The following is a 19,755-nucleotide window of genomic DNA, read 5'->3' on the forward strand; positions in this document are numbered from 1 at the left end:
CTATGATAAAGTGAAAAACTTTCAAAAAACCATTCCTCATCCCATAATGCACAGCGCAGCATTCTACGGCAGCTGGTTTAGTCCAAAAATTATCAGTACTTTTTGCAGTTGGGTCTGCAGAGCTCCAGAGTTCGTTTGAAAGCGTACCGAGACCACCTCTTCAAGCAGGTCTTGGTACGCTTGTTTGCCCAAACGAACTGCACCAAACGGTGAAACGAACTCTGGTACAATTCAACCGAACTAAGTGAGGCAGGTGTGAAAGCATCCTCAATATGACTTTCTATATGGGTGAATAAAGGCCCCCTGTAGCGGATCCATGCATTTTTGTTAGATAAATATCTAGATTTCAAACGTAATCAACATTTTTTTCTCCTTAATATAGGTTATGTTGTTACTACAGAAGAGTCAAATTTTAAATAGGGAAAATACAGAATCTCTTTGGTCATTTTTGAGTGAGATGCTAATGGTCTAATCAGATTCGATGATCTATGCTACGTTAAGTTAAAATTGCTACCAGCAGACCCATAGATCGCCTGAATGGATTCAAAAATAGTAAAAGTCAACTGTTTAACTCTCGTGGAGTTAGAAAATAATCACATTTTTAAAAATAGTGGAGTGTTCCTTTAAGTCCATGAGGCTGAAGGGTGTCTCATCCCTCATTTTAGCATTCAGAAGGGTGCTCGCGAGTGCCCCTTTTGCGGCCGTTATGCACTCTCAATCCACACTGGGGCGAGACTGTATAAAAACATGGAAGTTGTGTCTGTGACGTCACCCATGAGTTTCCGAAGAGCATTTTTGAAGCCAAAAGTAGGCGGAGCTGGTCGTCGCCATCTTGGCAGCGAAAATAGGCAAAGAGGCGAGAGCTGTTTGCTGAAGCCACACCCACCGAGCTCAACAGTGGTGACAGCAGCGGCAATCCACCTTTCACTCAAGTGGCCGGGCCCTTAATTATGCAGAATTTAAAGGCTAATTTAATTTTTAAAAGTATAAAGGTAATAAAAATAATCTCCCACTCACAGTTGTCATGAAGCCAACGAAGATAAAATCCAAGATTAGAGAAGCAGTCGTTGATGAAATGACATGCACAAAACAAAAGGTTTGAATTGTATTTCTGTGGTATTGAACACAGCGTTATCACAATATGATGTAAACACACTCACAGAGGAAGTGTTTGTGGGCAGGTCAGACTCTGTTCGTATTTCATAAGCAGGTGGGGATTATGCAAATGTGTTATTCAGTGACATACACCGGCAAAAGTTTAGAAATTATAATGACTCAAGGCAACTCTGAATCGACTCTCTCTTTTGAGAGACATTATCTTTATTTATCATGCACTTTTTTGATTAACAACTTTGCAGTTTTTGTTTTCATTTAAAGGATAGCTATGCTATACATTTGCAAAAGAGATATATTTTCAAAAACCCATATGACCTGCCCTTCAAGCAAAATTAACTTAATTTAGATTTTTTATTTATTTCTATCCCCAAAGAGACGCAAATTTGCTTATCTAGTAAAATAATCTTGATTTAAGACTTTTGTAAAAAAAAAAAAAAAAAAAATATATATATATATATATATATATATATATATATATATATATATATATATATATATATATATATATATATATTATTATTATTATTATTATTATTATTATTATTATTTTTTTTTTTTTTTTACTAGAAACAAGATAAAAAATACCAAGACAGATTTTTAGTTTGTTTGATGTTTGTTTGTCCAATCCTATTTTACGGCAACGCTTCACACTCCGTTCCAGGAGGGGCGGAAAAGCGCCACTGCTGGTTTTGTCAACCACCATTAAACTCAAAAGAAGAACAAATAACAAAGGGAAGCAGTTTGCCTACCGCCAAAACGCGAAAAGCAGAGCATCATCACTAATTTTGGGTTGATCAGGATGCCCCGGTGCGCACGCGAGACCCAGACCAGCCTGGACAGCGAGGAAGAGCTCAGCCCTTCCTCCGAAGAAGAAGGAGAATACGACGATGAATGCTTGCATTTTGAGGAACGATTTGATCCAGCAGAGGATACAATATCGGACGAGTGAGTTTTTTATTATTATTTACATTAACTTACTTATTAGAGTCGCATATTCCTTACACAATACATTTACAAGCTCGTTTTGTCAGATTTAAAATAAAAACGGATGTATGGGTTATATTGCAGTAGCGTAGTTTTGGATGGATTATGGTCGGTTTTTACTGTGAAATAACTTCTAATTTACTAACAAGAGCTCTGCTTATAGCAGGGATGCAAACTTGTCACCAAGTTTTGAATCCAACATAGAAATTGTGTGTGTGCTCTGATTTTTAAATGGTTTCTGTTTACAGCGTGTTTGAAAGCGATGGCCAATCAGAGGTGTTTACTTCCGTCAGACTTCCACATGCTCGGAATTCATCTCATTATAATAACGATTAAGGGTGGAAATTATGTAAATAAGAGATTCGTTGTGCATCGTGTAGATTAATTAATTAATTTAGCCTATAACAGGAGTTTTAACGCGAGTGAACTCTTTTCTTTAAACTGTAAATTGATTATATACAGAAAATAGACCAACGTTTTGTTTGTCACAGTTCCTATTATTTATCTCCAGGTCTAGTGCAAGTTTTTTAATTGCGGATCTGTTAAAATGGTTTTGAGTTTATAAGAAAAACAAGTATTTTCATGCATCAAGAATACATTTTATCCCTTTTCCACTGTTGATGAGTTTGCCTCTCCACTGCAAATATCTATAAAATTGTCTATAACCCTGGGGTGTCAAACTCAATGGCCTGAAGCCCGGGGCCCTTCAGAGTTTTGCTCCCATGTAGTTTTCAGATGAGCCTGAATGACTTGATTAGTTGGATCAGATGTGTATACTAAGTGTTAAATCTAAACTCTGCAGGGTCCCGGTCCTCCAGGAATTGAGGTTGATACCCCTGCTATAAACTATCAATCACTTATGCATGCTCTTATGCTGGCTTGGACAACCCAAGTTAATACATGTTAACAACTATTGGTACTTTTCTGTAGGAAAGTGGTGCCTTCACGTGCACCTCACACAAGGACGACACACAAACCTACTTCAGTTTTCAACGCGGTCGAGAATCTTAATGAGTAAGTATGCTCTGACCTGCCATTTTACATTTAACAGTTTAATTGTGCTTGTATGTTGTAAGACGAGGCCCAGCATGGTAAACACAATAAAAAATAAAAAATGTTCAGTTTTACAATACATTTTTAGTTTTTATATTAATAATAAAAAATAAAAAAAATAGAAAACAAATAATAAGCTATAATGTTTTTTCTGTAAAATCATTTTGTAACTTCATTGTGCTGCTACTCCTTTCAAGCCAAATTTCACTAAATTGGTCCACTTCCGACTAGGGATGGGTACCAAAACCTGTAATTTAATCAGGGCTAAATAATGAAAGACGTTTCTGGTTCTGTTCTCGATAATGGAGAAATTAAGAAAACACACATACGGTTATTATTGCTACACTGTAAAACATTTCAATTTGGTTAAACTTAAAAACGAAAGTTCACCCGCTGCCTTAAAAATGTGAGTTACCTCAACTTAAAGATACTCTCTGTTTCAATTCAAGGAGTTACGCTTCACAATTTATTAAACTAATGGTCATTTGGGGTTTCAACTTTGAGTTAAAACGACTTGCTATGTTACATTATCAGATCAAGAAAACTAACTGTAACTGGTCTGCTCAAATCTAAAATATATACATTTTTATTGAAATAAATTCAAGCAATGTTGTACAAGCTTTAACTTTGGTTTGGGAATACAGATTCTTGTTAAGAAAACAGATTTAAAAAATACATAGTACGCAAATTTCGGACTTGCATTCTCGAGCGTTCGACTCGGGAGTGTGATGTCTGTGACGACACAAATCCGGTAAATCTGCAAACAGCAGTGTACTTGATAACATCAGTCAGCTCGCCTTGGCCACCACAGTTTTCCTCTTTGTATATTTACACAAAAAAAAAAAAAAAAAAAAATAGGATGTCAAATACCACTGCCTCCTTTCGTTTTCATTTAAACATAATAACAGCTGCAGAAATGTGCTTAGTTCAGCGATGTGTGTGTGTATATATCCAGATAGATAAACTGAATAAAGACCAAAGATTATCTGTTAGATTTAACCAAAATGAATGATATGTTATGTTTAACCACTAAAGACACATCTTTTAAATAGGCGCTGTGTCTTTATAAATAAACCACAGATTTGAGTTTTAAACAACTACATTCTCACCTGAAATACTTTTAAAATTACATTTCATGACACAATAACAGTAATATTTTGAAAATGATCTGAATAAATGATGGTTGAACTCAACCAATGCTGCGTGAACTCAACCAATCAGGATGTTTAGCGCTCAAGTCGCGCCCCCATACTTGAAAAAGTACCACCTCGCCAGCAGGGACTTTCTGAGGGGCATTTTTTTTAACCCGCCTGCAGTGGAAACACACCGAGTACCAAGTCCCTAGTTCCTGGGTAAAGTTCCAGCGGTGGAAACCAGGCTTTATATTATCAGTACTTTCTTAGATAAGTACACTGTAGGTTCACCGTAAGTACACCTAGTGTAAAATAAAGTGCAGCCATAATAATAATAAATATATTGTAATAGTTAAACAGATCAACTTTTTCCCAACACATACTGGTCTTCAATGAATTCAGTATCATTAGTACATTAACAATGTGTAAACATATTTTCTTACATCACACAAATGATTATCTCCGAAGGAAGGCAGCTTTTCTTTGGTTCCGATCTGAGTCCTACATACAATTATAAACAAGACTTGAGTGACTCCAATATATAAACTAGAACACTAATATTAGTGCAAATTGATAAAATTGAGTTCATTTTTATTAATAAATCCTTATCAAGTCACCGTATAATACTGCTAAGGCTCAATCTCCTTCTTGATGATACAGCTACTTTGTACAATTCTAAAAGACACCAAGGCATATAGTCCATCCAGCCAAAGAGACTATTGGTGGGTAGCAAGTACAGATGAAAAATAATCACATGTAGATCACATGCCATCTTATTACATTGATTAAAGTAGAGCCCAACCGATATGGATTTTTGGGGGCCGATGCCGATATTAACTCGAAAAGAGCCGATTTATAAGCCGATATTTTGAAAATAAACTGGATATTAGACCCATTTCCTATAAACTGCACTTACACAACATTCAATAGCAAATTATCTGCCTGTTCTATGTATGTGGGCTGTATAAATAATTTTCCAGAAGGGATTTATGTTTAAAAAAAAAAAAAGCCTTCGATTATGGTCTCAATGACTAAACAATTGCACATAAAAATATATATATTTTTAATGATCAAAAAACAGTCTGATTTTAAACATTTAACACTTTTACTTTCTTCCAGTTGAAGCTGGTTTTAACAGTCTGTGTGTGTACTGTAAATAAATTATAATACTAAAGTTAAAGTATTTGCAGAAGTAGTCCCACACTTTGCTGCTACAGCATTCACCTTTTTCAGCCATCTATAGGGCAGAAAGAGAGACAGAGACAGAGAAAGAATAAGCATGTGTATTAATAATATCACCATGTATCATTACTCGTGTCATCATTAGAATTAGAATTATAATAAACAGGAATCTCCTACATAGGCAAAAATGATAAATATATATATATTATTTGTCAAGCAATAGGTATGACATATTACCTACTTATATTTAAGCATATTATTACAACATTTTCCTGTTATGTCTGTAAAGCTGCTTTGAAACAATCTGTAAAAAAGAAAAAAAAGCGCGTGTTCAGCACATATTTATTTACATGTCCCCTCTGGATTAATCATTTCTGATGCACCTAATGTAGTTACTGTAACTACACTATATTTGCTCTCACAGACACATTCACAACGGACCCGTATATCTTCTCCTCTTCTCTTTGTGCAGGGAAGCGACGCCCACGCGGTGCGACGCACCCGTTTTTCCAGGCGCGTATGCACCGCATCGAGTTAAAAACATCTCAACTTTTCAGAATGCTGCAAGCGCACCGCGGGTCATGTGACAAGAACTAACCAATCAGCTTCATCCTTTCCCGTAACAACGTTGAAAACTGATTCAAGATGAAGGAACAGCTTTTCATAGCTGTATATGGATTGCCATTTTGAAATGAATTTAGTAGCAGAGCTACTGCGAATGATTTTTAGTGCTACAAATCCATTTATCCTTTGCTGAAATTTCCGTGTCTTCACGGAGAGAGCACGTCATGGTTGCTTAGCAAAGGCAGACGCCTCAAGACCGCTTCTGCCCGAGCGCTTTGGAGAAGGAAAAAGCGGCGCGCCTAGCGTTTTCCACGCGTTTTTAAATGCGATATGTGAACGGCCCCTTACGTGGTCATTATGTGGGAAACACTGCGATATATTTAGAATAAGATAAACGCTAAAGTTATAGTTTGACCTCTTATTAACGTTAGCGCTCTTCCAATGATAAACATGGTATTAGCTTTGTGGCTAATCTAATATAGCAATGCATTAGCGGCTGTAAGTGATGTTACAGAATATTTAGAAGTGATAATGATAGGACCGTTAGCTAGATCTACCACACCGTTTTTATATACAGTGTATGAACTAAATAATCTCACATGACGAACGACAGACTAACCGTCAAAACAGTACATCTCTTGTGGTTTGGCTGATCGCTTTCTTCTATAGTGGAGTTGCAGACTCTCTGCAACTGCGGAGCTCCCTCTGGTGGGCAAACTATTCAACACTCATAACATGAGTGAAGCATGAGACTCTGTTTCTCATGTTTCATCGGCCGTTATAAACGCTGATGGCGATTTAAATGCAATAAGCTCATATCGGCCGATATATCGGTCGGGCTCTAGATTAAAGAAGTTGCAAAAAGAGGTCATGAGTAGGTAATTATCAAGTAATTATCTTGAGTAGGCATGGGCCGATTACCGGTTACAAGGTATACCGCGATTTGAATGTGGTATGCGCTGTTTTCCATATGTCCTCAATGATTGAAGGAGTAGGAATCCCTCAGACTGAGTGCAGTGTAGAGAGTAACACTGACCCCTCCTCCTGTTGTTGTGAGCAAGCGGTCAGTCATGTGTGTGTAGGATGGGCGAACTTAAAGCCCGGGTACACTTCACATTCAGCGCTCCGTTGCGTCTGGCGCACAGCTACGTATGCGCAGCTTTCAAAAGTATAAACTAAAACGCAGATGAGCATGGATCGATGAGCTCACATGCGCAGTACGAAAAATACTTTGGCCTTTATGCGATCTGCAACCGGCCATTTTATACATACATACATGCATATATATATATATATATATATATATATATATATATATATATATATATATATATATATATATATAATATTTTTTTTTGGCCTTATTGCAACACTCTGTTCTGGACTTGCACAATTTCATGAAGTCTGTTAACGCCCGTTGACACAGGCCATAGACACTGAAGACGGACGCACAGAGAAAAATACTGTAGCAGGCAGATCTCTCACTGTTCATTGATGCATGAACTATTGGAAGAAAATCCTCAATATTGACAATAAGAAAATATTCAGATAAGAAAAGTACAGGTAACAGTACCAGCAATATAGGCTAAGCCCATGAAATTTTACTAAAATAACTTAATAATAAAACTTTATATATATATATATATATAAATAAAACTATATATATATATATATTAATAAAAAGGTTGCAAAATGTGGCAATTGGCTATTTTGTAAACTAACTTGAGGTGCTGTGCATTTAAGTTAGCCAAATAAATGTTCACATTTACATACTGATTTTTCCTTATTTGGAATTTTAAAAACAAGTAGAAAATATGTTGATGTCATTCTCATTTTTCCCAAAAGAAACCAACAGAATTTCTACTTAAGGTTAGCAAACCAGGGAGATTTTACATTTATTTTAAATGACGTGAACAATGGTGATTCAAGATGATTTTAGCATACATACCTGTTGTAGATGGGGCAGCAACCAGAGACAAGCTAGCTAGGCAGTCGATACACATAATGCACTTTTGAAAGATGCTTTGACAGATTGCTTGTGTTTCCGCCCTTACATGTGTAGCGGCACGGGGTTGTACATAATAATTAACTCAAATGATATAGGGAATTTGAATAATTCATCAGGAATATGATTACTACGATATGAAACTACGATCTTTCATAATTTAGCCCCAGGGCCAGTTTAATACCGGGTTTCGGTACCTATCCCTAGTTATGTCTCAAGTGAATGAAAACAGCCGAGAAAGAAATGGGATGTAATGTGTATCATTATGTTGGATCCGTGCATAAGGTCTTAAAGGGACATCAAACAACAAAACAGCTGTAATAAAAATCTGTATTTTATTTATACACTAAACACTATGCAGTGTTATTTTCCTTATTACATTTCTGTATTTGAATACTACCAACCATATTTTATTTGTAACATGTTGTATTTATCTATGCTTGTGATTTTGTCTATTTGTTCTTATTTTAGTGGCCTCTTGCCTCTTAAATCATGTTTAAACTTTCTTAGTTAACCTAGTAGTATTTGCTGTGTTATCAAAAAAGTGGTTCACTTTAAGTAATGAATGCTTTTTTTTTTTTCTTTTTTTTTTCTTGCTGAACTATATGTGATCCGAACCGTGAGATTTGTAATCTGTTGAACAAGTTTAATATACACAAAGGATATCGGCCTATAAGGATATAAGCCTATGAAGAAAATAACAAATTAGGCTATTAGCTTAGGGTACTCATTGAAAATGTTTTTAAAAGTGTCTTTTTAAACAGGTTTATTATAGCCTACAATGAATTATAGGCCTATAGCCTATATAAAATACACTTCAGTAACCCTTCAAAAACAACCTGTTCAACACAAATAATGTTTCTTCTCATTGTTTTCGCAATGTTTGGGCCACAAGAGAAATATTAAAAACAAATTAAAACAGTTATATATACCACAAATTAGGAGATTCATCTCTCGTCATCTATGAGAGAATTACGCACTGTTAATGTGTCGTCAGACGTTGCTTGAATGATATCCACTGGGTCTCCTTCACGGTTTAAAACAGAAGTAGCCTATTTCCAATATTGCAATGCACCCGCGCTACAACCCGAATACTAAGATGTGTCATGGACATGCTCTGAATGCGCTGATACACCGCAAAAAAACTCAAATAATATACAGCTTTTTTCTTTTTTTATTACTATGGTAATTTTCTCTTTTATAATATTGTTTATGATTTTCCCAATTATAATTATTAATGTTGTGTATTGCTGTTCAAGCTGCGTGTGCTGAAGCTGAAGAGCTGAATGAACACTGGTGAACTGAAGTGCTGCCAGCTTATTCAACACAGGGAAATGCATCATATATTCAGATATTTATACAACCTGAATATAATATTACAACGTATATACTTACAAAAAGACCAAATGGACATGTGAAGTTACGTGCTAATCAGAATGTTTAACTTGTGTTGTGAATGCGCTCTCAGCTTTTCCCGCAACAATGCGCTGAAACACGGAAACCAAATCAAACAAATTCATAAAGTTTTATTGTAATGGTGTTCTCATTATAATGTTATATATGAGAATCTCAATCATAGTTCTTAAAGTAGTAAGCTGCTGTTTGAGCTGCGTGCACTGAGCTAAAGATGATCACAAGCAAACTGGCACGCTCTATTAACCCTCTATAGGCTATAGCTTAACCAAACGCATTCTATATGAGAAAAATCTGATTTATATGCATAAAATAAACGCAATATTACAGCATACAATTGCACAAAAGACTGCAAATACACAAGCAAACTTAACTGTTTTAGTCGTGTGGATCTGTTGTGGATTTGCTCTTCCCTTAACAATGCGCTAAAACACGGGCGAACAAAGATTCTGTTCCATTATTTTACTAATAATGTCATTATAATATTACAGACTTGCCCTGCACTTTGCAGTTAACTGTATTTTCATTTTTGAAGTGTTTCCAATGATATCACAAGCAATTAAAAACCATCATGGTAAATAGTGCACATTTGAAGTGTCTCCGCAGGAAATGATGAATTTATCGGCTGGAAGATATCGGCCAAATTCTCTTATTGGTTCGATAACGATAACAGAAAAATTAACATATCGGCCAATATGGATATGGTGGCCGATATATCGTGCATCCCTAATAAAATTTATATGCAAGTTTGTATGCAGTTTTCCCTATTGCTTGTGTGCCAATGATATGTTGGCATGTGTGCCATAGGTTGCCTCCACCTCTAAACTATAGCTTGTACATTTGTTTGCCAAAGCATGCTGGAGCATGACAAGGTTGGTGATGCTGGGATGAGCTCGTGCTATTCTGGCCAAGCTGGTCCAAAATGGTAATGATAATCAGCTAATAGACAGCTTGGATCAGCAACTAGTTTAAGCTGGTATTACATTAAAGAGGGGGGGTGAAATGCTCGTTTTCACTCAATATCCTGTTAATCTTGAGTACCTATAGAGTAGTACTGCATCCTTCATAACTCCAAAAAGTCTTTAGTTTTATTATATTCATAAGAGAAAGATAGTCTGTACCGATTTTTCCCGGAAAAACACGACCGGCTGGAGGCGTGACATGTGGGCGGAGCTAAAGAATCATGAGCGCCAGTAGGCTTTTGCGTTGAGAGCATGTGGAAACTGTGACATTACCGTGAGGGAAAACCCATCATCCAAAACAAACCATGGCTTACAGTCAGATTCAGCCGTTTATTTATGATCCAGAATCAGATCCAGAGGCTGAAACTGAACGAAAGCAGCAGCAGCAACGACTCGCTCCGAGCTGGGCTCGAACCCGGGTCTCTGGCATGGGAGGGGACGCACTAACTAGGAGGCAGAGATATTTTAAGCAGTTTTACTCACCGCCTGCGGTTCCAACACACGATCGTGACCCTTTCTTGTTGGGATTGCATCATCCTTAAGAAATAAACGATACGCAAATCCGTCGTCAAACTGGGCCTTGTTTGTAAAACAAGCATCTTCGAAATGCAGGGAACAAACAAAAACACTTGCACAACTCCGTTGATGCTCTGTAAAAATAAACTCCATCCACTGGTCCCTTAATACTGTTTTTTTTTTTTTTTTTGGTAATCTGTGCAGGGTTGTCTTGCCCTTGCAACCAAAAACACACTTCTTTTGTGACTTTTCGCGACGCTCTCGCTCTGATCAGTGAATCGCTCTGATCAGTGAAATGTCTGTGCTCAGCCTCGCTATACGGGAGCGCGCGCTCTTCCGGCAGAAGTGCCTCAGGACCCATATAAGGAAATTACGCTCCATCTAAAGTCACACAGAGCCATACTCGAAAAAAACTTTCCGAAACTTGTGACAAACCGGAAGGAGTATTTTGGGAACAAAAATACTCCTTCAAACATACAACTTAATTTTTTAAACTTTGTCCATGTTTAGCATGGGAATCCAACTCTTTAACAGTGTAAAAAACTCAGTATGCATGAAATAGCATTTCACCCCTCCTTTAATTTTCCAGTAGGGCTATGATCCTGTCAACATGCTCACATTTGCTAATTTGTTTATTTTTTTATTTATTTTTTATAGATGTGAGGATCATGACAAAACACCTTCCAAAAGAAAGAAATACCATTCAAAGGTCAAGATTGTTTCATGGAAAGCAGAGACTGATGTTGACAAGGATCCACAGACTCTGAGATTCCTGCCTACTCGGGAACCAGGACCACAGTTGTCTGATGCTGACTCACACTCTCCCATGAGTCTTTTCAAACTGTTTTTCACAGAGAGCGCCGTGGAAAACCTGTGCCACAACACAAATGCCCAGGCTGCCAGGGCAATTGCAAAAGGCCGCAAGTACAAATGGACAGATATCAGTGTTGATGAGCTTTACAGCTACATTGGACTCATTTTCTACATGGCCGCGGTGAAGATGAGCTCCATCGCTGACTACTGGCGGCAGGACACCATTTTCTCTGTGCCTTTCCCTGCCACAGTTATGTCAAGGGACAGATACCGCACCATTTCCAATGTACACATGAGTCACCCAGACGCAGACAAGGAAAATGACAAAAAAAGGGGCACAGCTGAATATGACCATGTTTTCAGGATCAAACCCCTCATGGACACGATTCGTCTTGCGTGCAAAGCCTTCTATCATCCTAGAAGAAATTTAATTGTAAATGAGAGATTGGTGGCATGCAGAGCAAATACAGAAGTGACAAGGCATTCAAAAACCAAGATGACAAAGTTGGGCTTCAAGTTTTTTGATCTTTCAGACTCATCAAATGGATATATTGTGGACTTCTCCGTTTACACGAGCAATAATAGTTTTCCTGCAGGCCGTGGGCTTTCATATGATGCTGTGATGTCTCTCCTGGATCGTAAAGTTTTGGGCTCTGGGTACCATGTGTACATGGATGATTTCTACACAAGTCCAAAGCTCTTCACAGACTTGTTTGCTCTAAAGTTTGGTGCTTGTGGGATTTACCGAGACCACAGGAAGGACTTCCCGAAGACTGCAGCTAATTCACTTAGCAGTGACTCCACCATGGGATCCATCAGGTGGATTCGGGACGGGCCTCTTGTGTGTGTGAAGTGGATGGACACGCAAGTGGTGTCTGTTTGTTCCACCATACATGCTGCCTATACAGGAGACCGTGTGAAAAGGAAAGCCAAAGTACAAGATAGATGGAAGACAAAGATTTTACCATGTCCTGCGCCTGTGTCTGCATATAACCACCACATGGGGAGTGTTGACCTCTCCAATCAGCTGTTGCAGTTCTACACCATACAGCACAAAGCCATGAAATGGTACAGAAAAGTCTTTCTACACTTCTTGGACATTGCTTCCACTAATGCTTTCCTGTTGCACAAAGAGCTGATTGGAAACATGACTCGCAAAGAGTTCATGGAGGAGCTTATTGCAGAGCTCTGTGGTGTGTCAAAGAAAGCAGAACCAAAACAGTCCAACACAGAACATGTGCCAATCCCAGGAGCTGAGCTGACTTCAGATCTCATAAGAAATGCTACTGTCGGTCGCCGGAATTGTATACATTGCAAGACAGTGCATGGAAAGAGGCTACAAACACCTTGGAAATGCCAGGCTTGTGACGTTTATTTGTGTCTTCAGTTGAAAAGAAACTGTTTCCAGGAATGGCACAAAGGTGTATTCAAATCTGGGAGCTGAAAAATGTGCCGTTTAATGTGGCGTTTTTTTTTTTTTCAATTTCCATAAAAGTGTGCAGCTAAAATAAAATGTTAGAAGATTAATTTCCATATTGGCAGATCCATTGGGAAGCAGGTCATTATCTTTAATAATAAATGTGGAGTATAGAGACTAGAGTTGTTCCGATTCCGATACTAGTATCGGAAATATCTCCGATACCACAACAAATTCTGGCATCGGCATCGGCGAGTACATGAACCCATATACCGATCCGATACCATTTTCTTAAAAAATACCTAGTTATGACCGCAAGCTTTGCCTAACTGCTGCACGGTTCTTCTTCGCTGCTCAAAATGCATTGAAAACACAGGAAGTTGTGCTGTGTTGCCACAAGCAACCCCTGTTTAGAGCAGCGAAGAAGAAATGAAAACGCGTTAGCAGCCCTGATCTATATATGACTGGATCACTCATCACATTCTAAACTGCCAAAAGACAGTGAAGCCGCTTCTATATTATAGATCAGTGGTTAGCAGTATGTCTCTGTAGTACCGGTAGTTACAGACTCTCAAGTATATTCAGTACCGGCAGCTGCGTTCAGTCGCTTCCGTGTAAGTCAAAGCGCAGGGCTCCAGACAGTAGCCGAATATATATACTAGTGTCTGTGAATATTAAACTGCAAAATACTATTTAAATATTACTCCCGCAAAATCTACATCTCTGTGGGTGACTGGCACAGATGCGCGAGAGCTCGCTGTTTTGTAGTCTCTGCTGTGTGTCATGAGGACACGAACGCATAAACCGTCACTTCATGAGAATTTACCGTTTCATTTGAGAATACTGTCATATCATAAACACAGACACTCAAAGATCTTCATGGCAGCCCATTAAAATAAATGTTTGGTTTACATGAGTAAATTGACAATATATAAAGCTACTGTTGTAGCCTACAGTAATAATAATACGTCTCTATAATAATAATAATTATGCCTAGATGGTTGCTTGTTTTTTACTTGTTTTGTTGTAAAGAGATTATCTGATTAATAGATCTTTTTTTATATTCCTAGACTTATTTGTTGCAGTTTTTTATACAGTTATATTGTAAAACTTAAATACCTTTTTTAGTTTGCGGTGTTAGATTTTTGGCTGCATTTGAAGTTCTTTTTTGCATATGAAAATAAATAATACTGTCAAATTCATGTTAGATAATAAAAATACTGTAATAAATACAGTAGTTCACCATGTATTTGTTCATGTTTTATTGAGGGATCTGTCTGAAGCACACCATAAAAAGAATTCTAGCAATTTACACAGGGCTAGTAGTATATACAGCTGTATATACAGATACACACCCAGGTATCGGATCAGTACTCGGTATCGGCCGATACCCTGAGCCCAGGTATCGGAATCGGTATCAGGAAGAGAAAAAGGGTATCGGAACATCTCTAATAGAGACAGATCCCCTCCAAAGACCTGGTCACCAAGACCATCACGACAAGACCACAGGAACCAAATGACTCCTCTGCACAGCCTGACTCCATAGCAGACTAGAATTAAACTGCCAGCTTTGTCCAGCCAGAGGAGAACCATATACTAGTTCAACACACTTTTTCCCAGTTTAATTCTGTAAATATGCTTTGAAACTATGTGCATTGTAAAAAGTGCTATATAAATAATGGTGACTTTATTATCTGAAAAGTAAACTAATGTAGTGAATTAGTAGTGTAGTAATATTAACAATCACATGTATTTTTATTAGTGCTGGACTACGATTATTTTTTTCTTCTAAATTGCGATTAATAGCATTATTGTCTGTGATTCGATCACATTGCCAAATCTCAACTTATAACGTTAATGCAATTAAATCTAAAACAAGCCATTTGTCACTGCCAGGACATTAAAGTTTTTTTTTTATAGAAAAAAAAATTACTCCGTGTGTGTGTGTATGGAGCCCCTAAAGGGTCACTGTGGTGGGAAAAAAAATCACAGTGAGTGGAAAAAATTTGGGTGGGAGGAAAAAAAATATATATATATATATATATATATATATATATAATTTTTTTTGTTTGTTTGTTTGTTTTTTTGTTTTTTTTTTTGTTTTGTTTTTTTGCGTTCTCGCAAAGATATGTGCGTTCTCTCGCAAAACCAGCTGAGTTCAGACAAGCACTTCCTGTTTCGCTTGTAGTGGTTCATACAGCTCCCTTAGTCCACGATGGAGCGGTTCATAGAGTTTTGTTTTGAGCTCAGATAAATAGTCAGTGCATGCTTAAAGGCCGTGTTGCAAGGTTAATTTTTTAACAAATTTGCAGTTTGCTTGTTGGTAATACACATTTAAACTGTTATCCATTGTATTTTATGTTGTTGGGTATCACAAAACGGAATATAATACGAAAAAGTAGGTACTTTCTTGCAGCGGCCTCCTTTCCCCCACAATGCATTGCATCACGTCACGTTGGGGAGAGAATTTACCAAAGCCCGCCTTGAGAGCATTGAGAGTGACTATAGAGAGAGACGAGTGGTAGACGAGAGTATTCAGATTATAGATAAATAGGTAAATACATTGATATATATTGATAGATAGACTAAATATATAGATAGATAGACAGACAGATAGAGAGATATCAACCAACAGCGACCCAAACACACTCACTTCCCTAAAGCACAAGCTTTCCAATGCAGTTTACATGGGACGGCACCGCCCACACAAGCACCTGCCCAACACAGCGACACACACGCGGCTACGTTTGCAAAAACATTTTCACTGATTAAGATTTAGAAACGTCCATATAGCTAGCATGATGCCTTCTATTTCTTGATGCAAAAGACAAAGTTTACCAGTACTACAACACTATGACAAAGGTTACCGATACTTATCTGAACTAACGTCATGATCACTGCCTTTAGATATAAAGAAAACATTGATTTTTTTTTTTTTTTTTTTTTTTTTTACACTCTGTGCTACTCATTGACAGTAAAAAAAATAATAAAATTATATATATATGGGTGTGTGTGTGTGTGTCTGTCGTTATTGTGCACTGCTGCTCGTAAACTAGCTCCAGTGCTCATTGCTGCGATGCTAAATGATAGCAACTCACCAGGACACTTCACCAACTCCACTCATTCTCCTCGGACCATGCATTACAGGCTTTGACGGACATCAGTTCTTGGCAATTCCTCATTTGCCCTCTCACGGCTGGCTCGATCGAAATTACACGGCTGCAGGCCATCATACATGTAGGCTCTTGCCACCTCTTCCTCATCCCAGTCAGTCGCGTTCTGATGCCGCGTTCCAGGCAGGTTTTTGAGCTCGTAATCACCGTTTCATATCACTACTAACGACTTTGTACCGCTCCAGGCAAGTTACGCCAAACTTTCTGAGCGCAAGGAATTGTAACTAGATGATTTATTTTATTGCAACGTTGCATTGACCTAAAATCATTTTTTCAACGTGTACTACTTGCATAAACTGCATCAGCAGGCAGTATTATTTGTAGGGGCTGTCATTGTTGTTTCGCGTGCTGTGTGACCTCGGAACTCGGAGCACATCGATCTAGTACGAGACACGAGTTCACGGGTGGGAAGTCACGGGTTTGATTGTCGTTCTAGTGCACTTTCACGGGTTTAAGGTTGGAAAAACATGGGTTACGGGTAGTCTGGAACGCTGCATCATACTAGGCTGAGGCTACCTTTCCTCGACCTCTCCCCAACATGATGTCATCACAGAGTTGCGTAAAAAAAAAACGTTAATACCAAAAACTTAAAAAATAGGTCTTTAAGCCCATTTTTGAGACATTTTAAAAATGATATACATATCTTGAGTGATTTATGTACCCATTAATCGAAAGTGATGGTTAACCTGCAACATAGCCTTTAAGGCACGGTTTTGGGACATGGTAAAACGCTTAATGTAAAACACTGGAGCCGAGGGAACTGAGCGAGGCTGGTGGAGCACCTGCGCCATTCACCGGTATTTAGTCCCGCAGGAGCTTCGGAGGAGGAACTTATGACAGTGTTGGACGAGAGGCTTTATTTTGGGTTTTGGTTTTTTGTGCAAGTCGTCCACGAGAAGTGGCTGTCGCGCTCTTTTAGGTATATAGAATTATTCAAGTTTTGTTTGAATGTTCGCCGGTTCCTGCCTCCTCCTTCCCATGACTACGAACGTTTGTTACACACTGGATGACTAAATTCAGTAAACACCTTATTAATAAAGCATACAGACAAGCAGAATAGCCAAGAATATGAACTCAACCCGGTGATTTTACAGGAAATTCATGGCAACTAATTGCTGTTAATTTACAGTAAGTGATATACAAGTAATATACGGTTTTTTTTTGTTTTTGTTTTTTTTTTAAATACAATACAGTACTGTATTTATACAGCAGTGCTACTGTGATTATAGTAGCATTTTTACAGTAAAATGATGTAATTTATTTTATTTTACTGTATATTTACTGAAACTCAGTTGCCAGGAATTTCCTGTAATTTTACAGGAGACAATTACAATTGACTGTTGTAATTCTAAATATATTGTATATATATTGTTATTTCTAAATATAATAAAATACTGCAATTTTCCATCTTCCAAAATTAAAACCAAAACGATGGCTTTTTTTTTATAGTAAACTATTCCTACTTTGTTGTAGAAAAAAAATGACGATGTATCAACACATTTAACAACATAACATTTAGAATTACATTGGCTTTTACAGTGTTTTTCTTAAATATACAGTATTGTTCAAAATAATAGCAGTACAATGTGACTAACCAGAATAATCAAGGTTTTTAGTATATTTTTTATTGCTACGTGGCAAACAAGTTACCAGTAGGTTCAGTAGATTCTCAGAAAACAAATGAGACCCAGCATTCATGATATGCCCGCTCTTAAGGCTGTGCAATTGGGCAATTAGTTGAAAGGGGTGTGTTCAAAAAAATAGCAGTGTCTACCGTTGACTGTACAAACTCAAAACTATTTTGTACAAACATTTTTTTTTTTTCTGGGATTTAGCAATCCTGTGAATCACTAAACTAATATTTAGTTGTATGACCACAGTTTTTTAAAACTGCTTGACATCTGTGTGGCATGGAGTCAACAAACTTGTGGCACCTCTCAGCTGTTATTCCACTCCATGATTCTTTAACAACATTCCACAATTCATTCACATTTCTTGGTTTTGCTTCAGAAACAGCATTTTTGATATCACCCCACAAGTTCTCAATTGGATTAAGGTCTGGAGATTGGGCTGGCCACTCCATAACATTAATTTTGTTGGTTTGGAACCAAGACTTTGTCCGTTTACTAGTGTGTTTTGGGTCATTGTCTTGTTGAAACAACCATTTCAACTCTTCAGCATAGGGCAACATGACCTCTTCAAGTATTTTAACATATGCAAACTGATCCATGATCCCTGGTATGCGATAAATAGGCCCAACACCATAGTAGGAGAAACATGCCCATATCATGATGCTTGCACCTCCATGCTTCACTGTCTTCACTGTGTACTGTGGCTTGAATTCAGAGTTTGGGGGTCGTCTCACAAACTGCCTGTGGCCCTTGGACCCAAAAAGAACAATTTTACTCTCATCAGTCCACAAAATGTTCCTCCATTTCTCTTTAGGCCAGTTGATGTGTTCTTTGGCAAATTGTAACCTCTTCTGCACATGCCTTTTTTTTAACAGAGGGACTTTGCGGGGGATTCTTGAAAATAGATTAGCTTCACACAGACGTCTTCTAACTGTCACAGTACTTACAGGTAACTCCAGACTGTCTTTGATCATCCTGGAGGTGATCATTGGCTGAGCCTTTGCCATTCTGGTTATTCTTCTATCCATTTTGATGGTTGTCTTCCGTTTTCTTCCACGTCTCTCTGGTTTTGCTCTCCATTTTAAGGCATTGGAGATCATTTTAGCTGAACAGCCTATCATTTTTTGCACCTCTTTATAGGTTTTCCCCTCTCTGATCAACTTTTTAATCAAAGTACGCTGTTCTTCTGAACAATGTCTTGAACGACCCATTTTCCTCAGCTTTCAAATGCATGTTCAACAAGTGTTGGCTTCATCCTTAAATAGGGGCCACCTGATTCACACCTGTTTCTTCACAAAATTGATGACCTCAGTGATTGAATGCCACACTGCTATTTTTTTGAACACACCTCTTTCAACTAATTCAACTAATTGCCCAATTGCACAGCCTTAAGAGCGTGCATATCATGAATGCTGGGTCTCATTTGTTTTCTGAGAATCTACTGAACCTACTGGTAACTTGTTTGCCACGTAGCAATAAAAAATATACTAAAAACCTTGATTATTCTGGTTAGTCACATTGTACTGCTATTATTTTGAACAATACTGTATAATGTCACTGTATCTACTGTAAATTGAATATCGCTTTGGTCAAAAGTGTCTGCAAAATGGGCCATATGACGTTTCTAAAAATAACATTATTTTGTGTATTTGGTGTAATGAAATGTTTAAGCTGTTTAAGGTTATAAAAACACATTATTGTTTCTCCTTTACAGGTACTCATCTCCTCGCATTTTGAAACGTGTTCATTTTTACAAAGCTCATCGTTCTGAAAAGCGAACTGTGCTCTGATTG

The 19,755-nt window shown here is 37.7% G+C and overlaps 1 protein-coding gene across 1 annotated transcript; it reads left to right on the forward strand.

The window, feature by feature from the left end:
• The first annotated feature begins 1,835 nt into the window (after window positions 1-1,835).
• Window positions 1,836-13,227, forward strand: LOC128014357 (piggyBac transposable element-derived protein 4). The gene is made up of 3 exons (XM_052597923.1): window positions 1,836-2,061; window positions 3,031-3,114; window positions 11,586-13,227. Exons 1-3 carry the CDS (start codon window positions 1,916-1,918, stop codon window positions 13,183-13,185), a joined length of 1,830 nt encoding a protein of 609 aa, XP_052453883.1. The 5' UTR covers window positions 1,836-1,915; the 3' UTR covers window positions 13,186-13,227.
• Window positions 13,228-19,755: the final 6,528 nt, after the last annotated feature.

Source organism: Carassius gibelio, chromosome B25, assembly GCF_023724105.1.
Source record: "Carassius gibelio isolate Cgi1373 ecotype wild population from Czech Republic chromosome B25, carGib1.2-hapl.c, whole genome shotgun sequence".
NCBI lineage: Eukaryota > Metazoa > Chordata > Actinopteri > Cypriniformes > Cyprinidae > Carassius > Carassius gibelio.

Bases quoted from the DNA above. Each gene is read 5' to 3' on its own strand.
- LOC128014357 (XM_052597923.1), top strand. From the start codon at position 1,916: ATGCCCCGGTGCGCACGCGAGACCCAGACCAGCCTGGACAGCGAGGAA. The intron at 2,062-3,030 runs GTGAGTTTTTTA...ACTTTTCTGTAG, and splicing joins GAGGATACAATATCGGACGA to GAAAGTGGTGCCTTCACGTG. The intron at 3,115-11,585 runs GTAAGTATGCTC...TATTTTTTATAG, and splicing joins GCGGTCGAGAATCTTAATGA to ATGTGAGGATCATGACAAAA.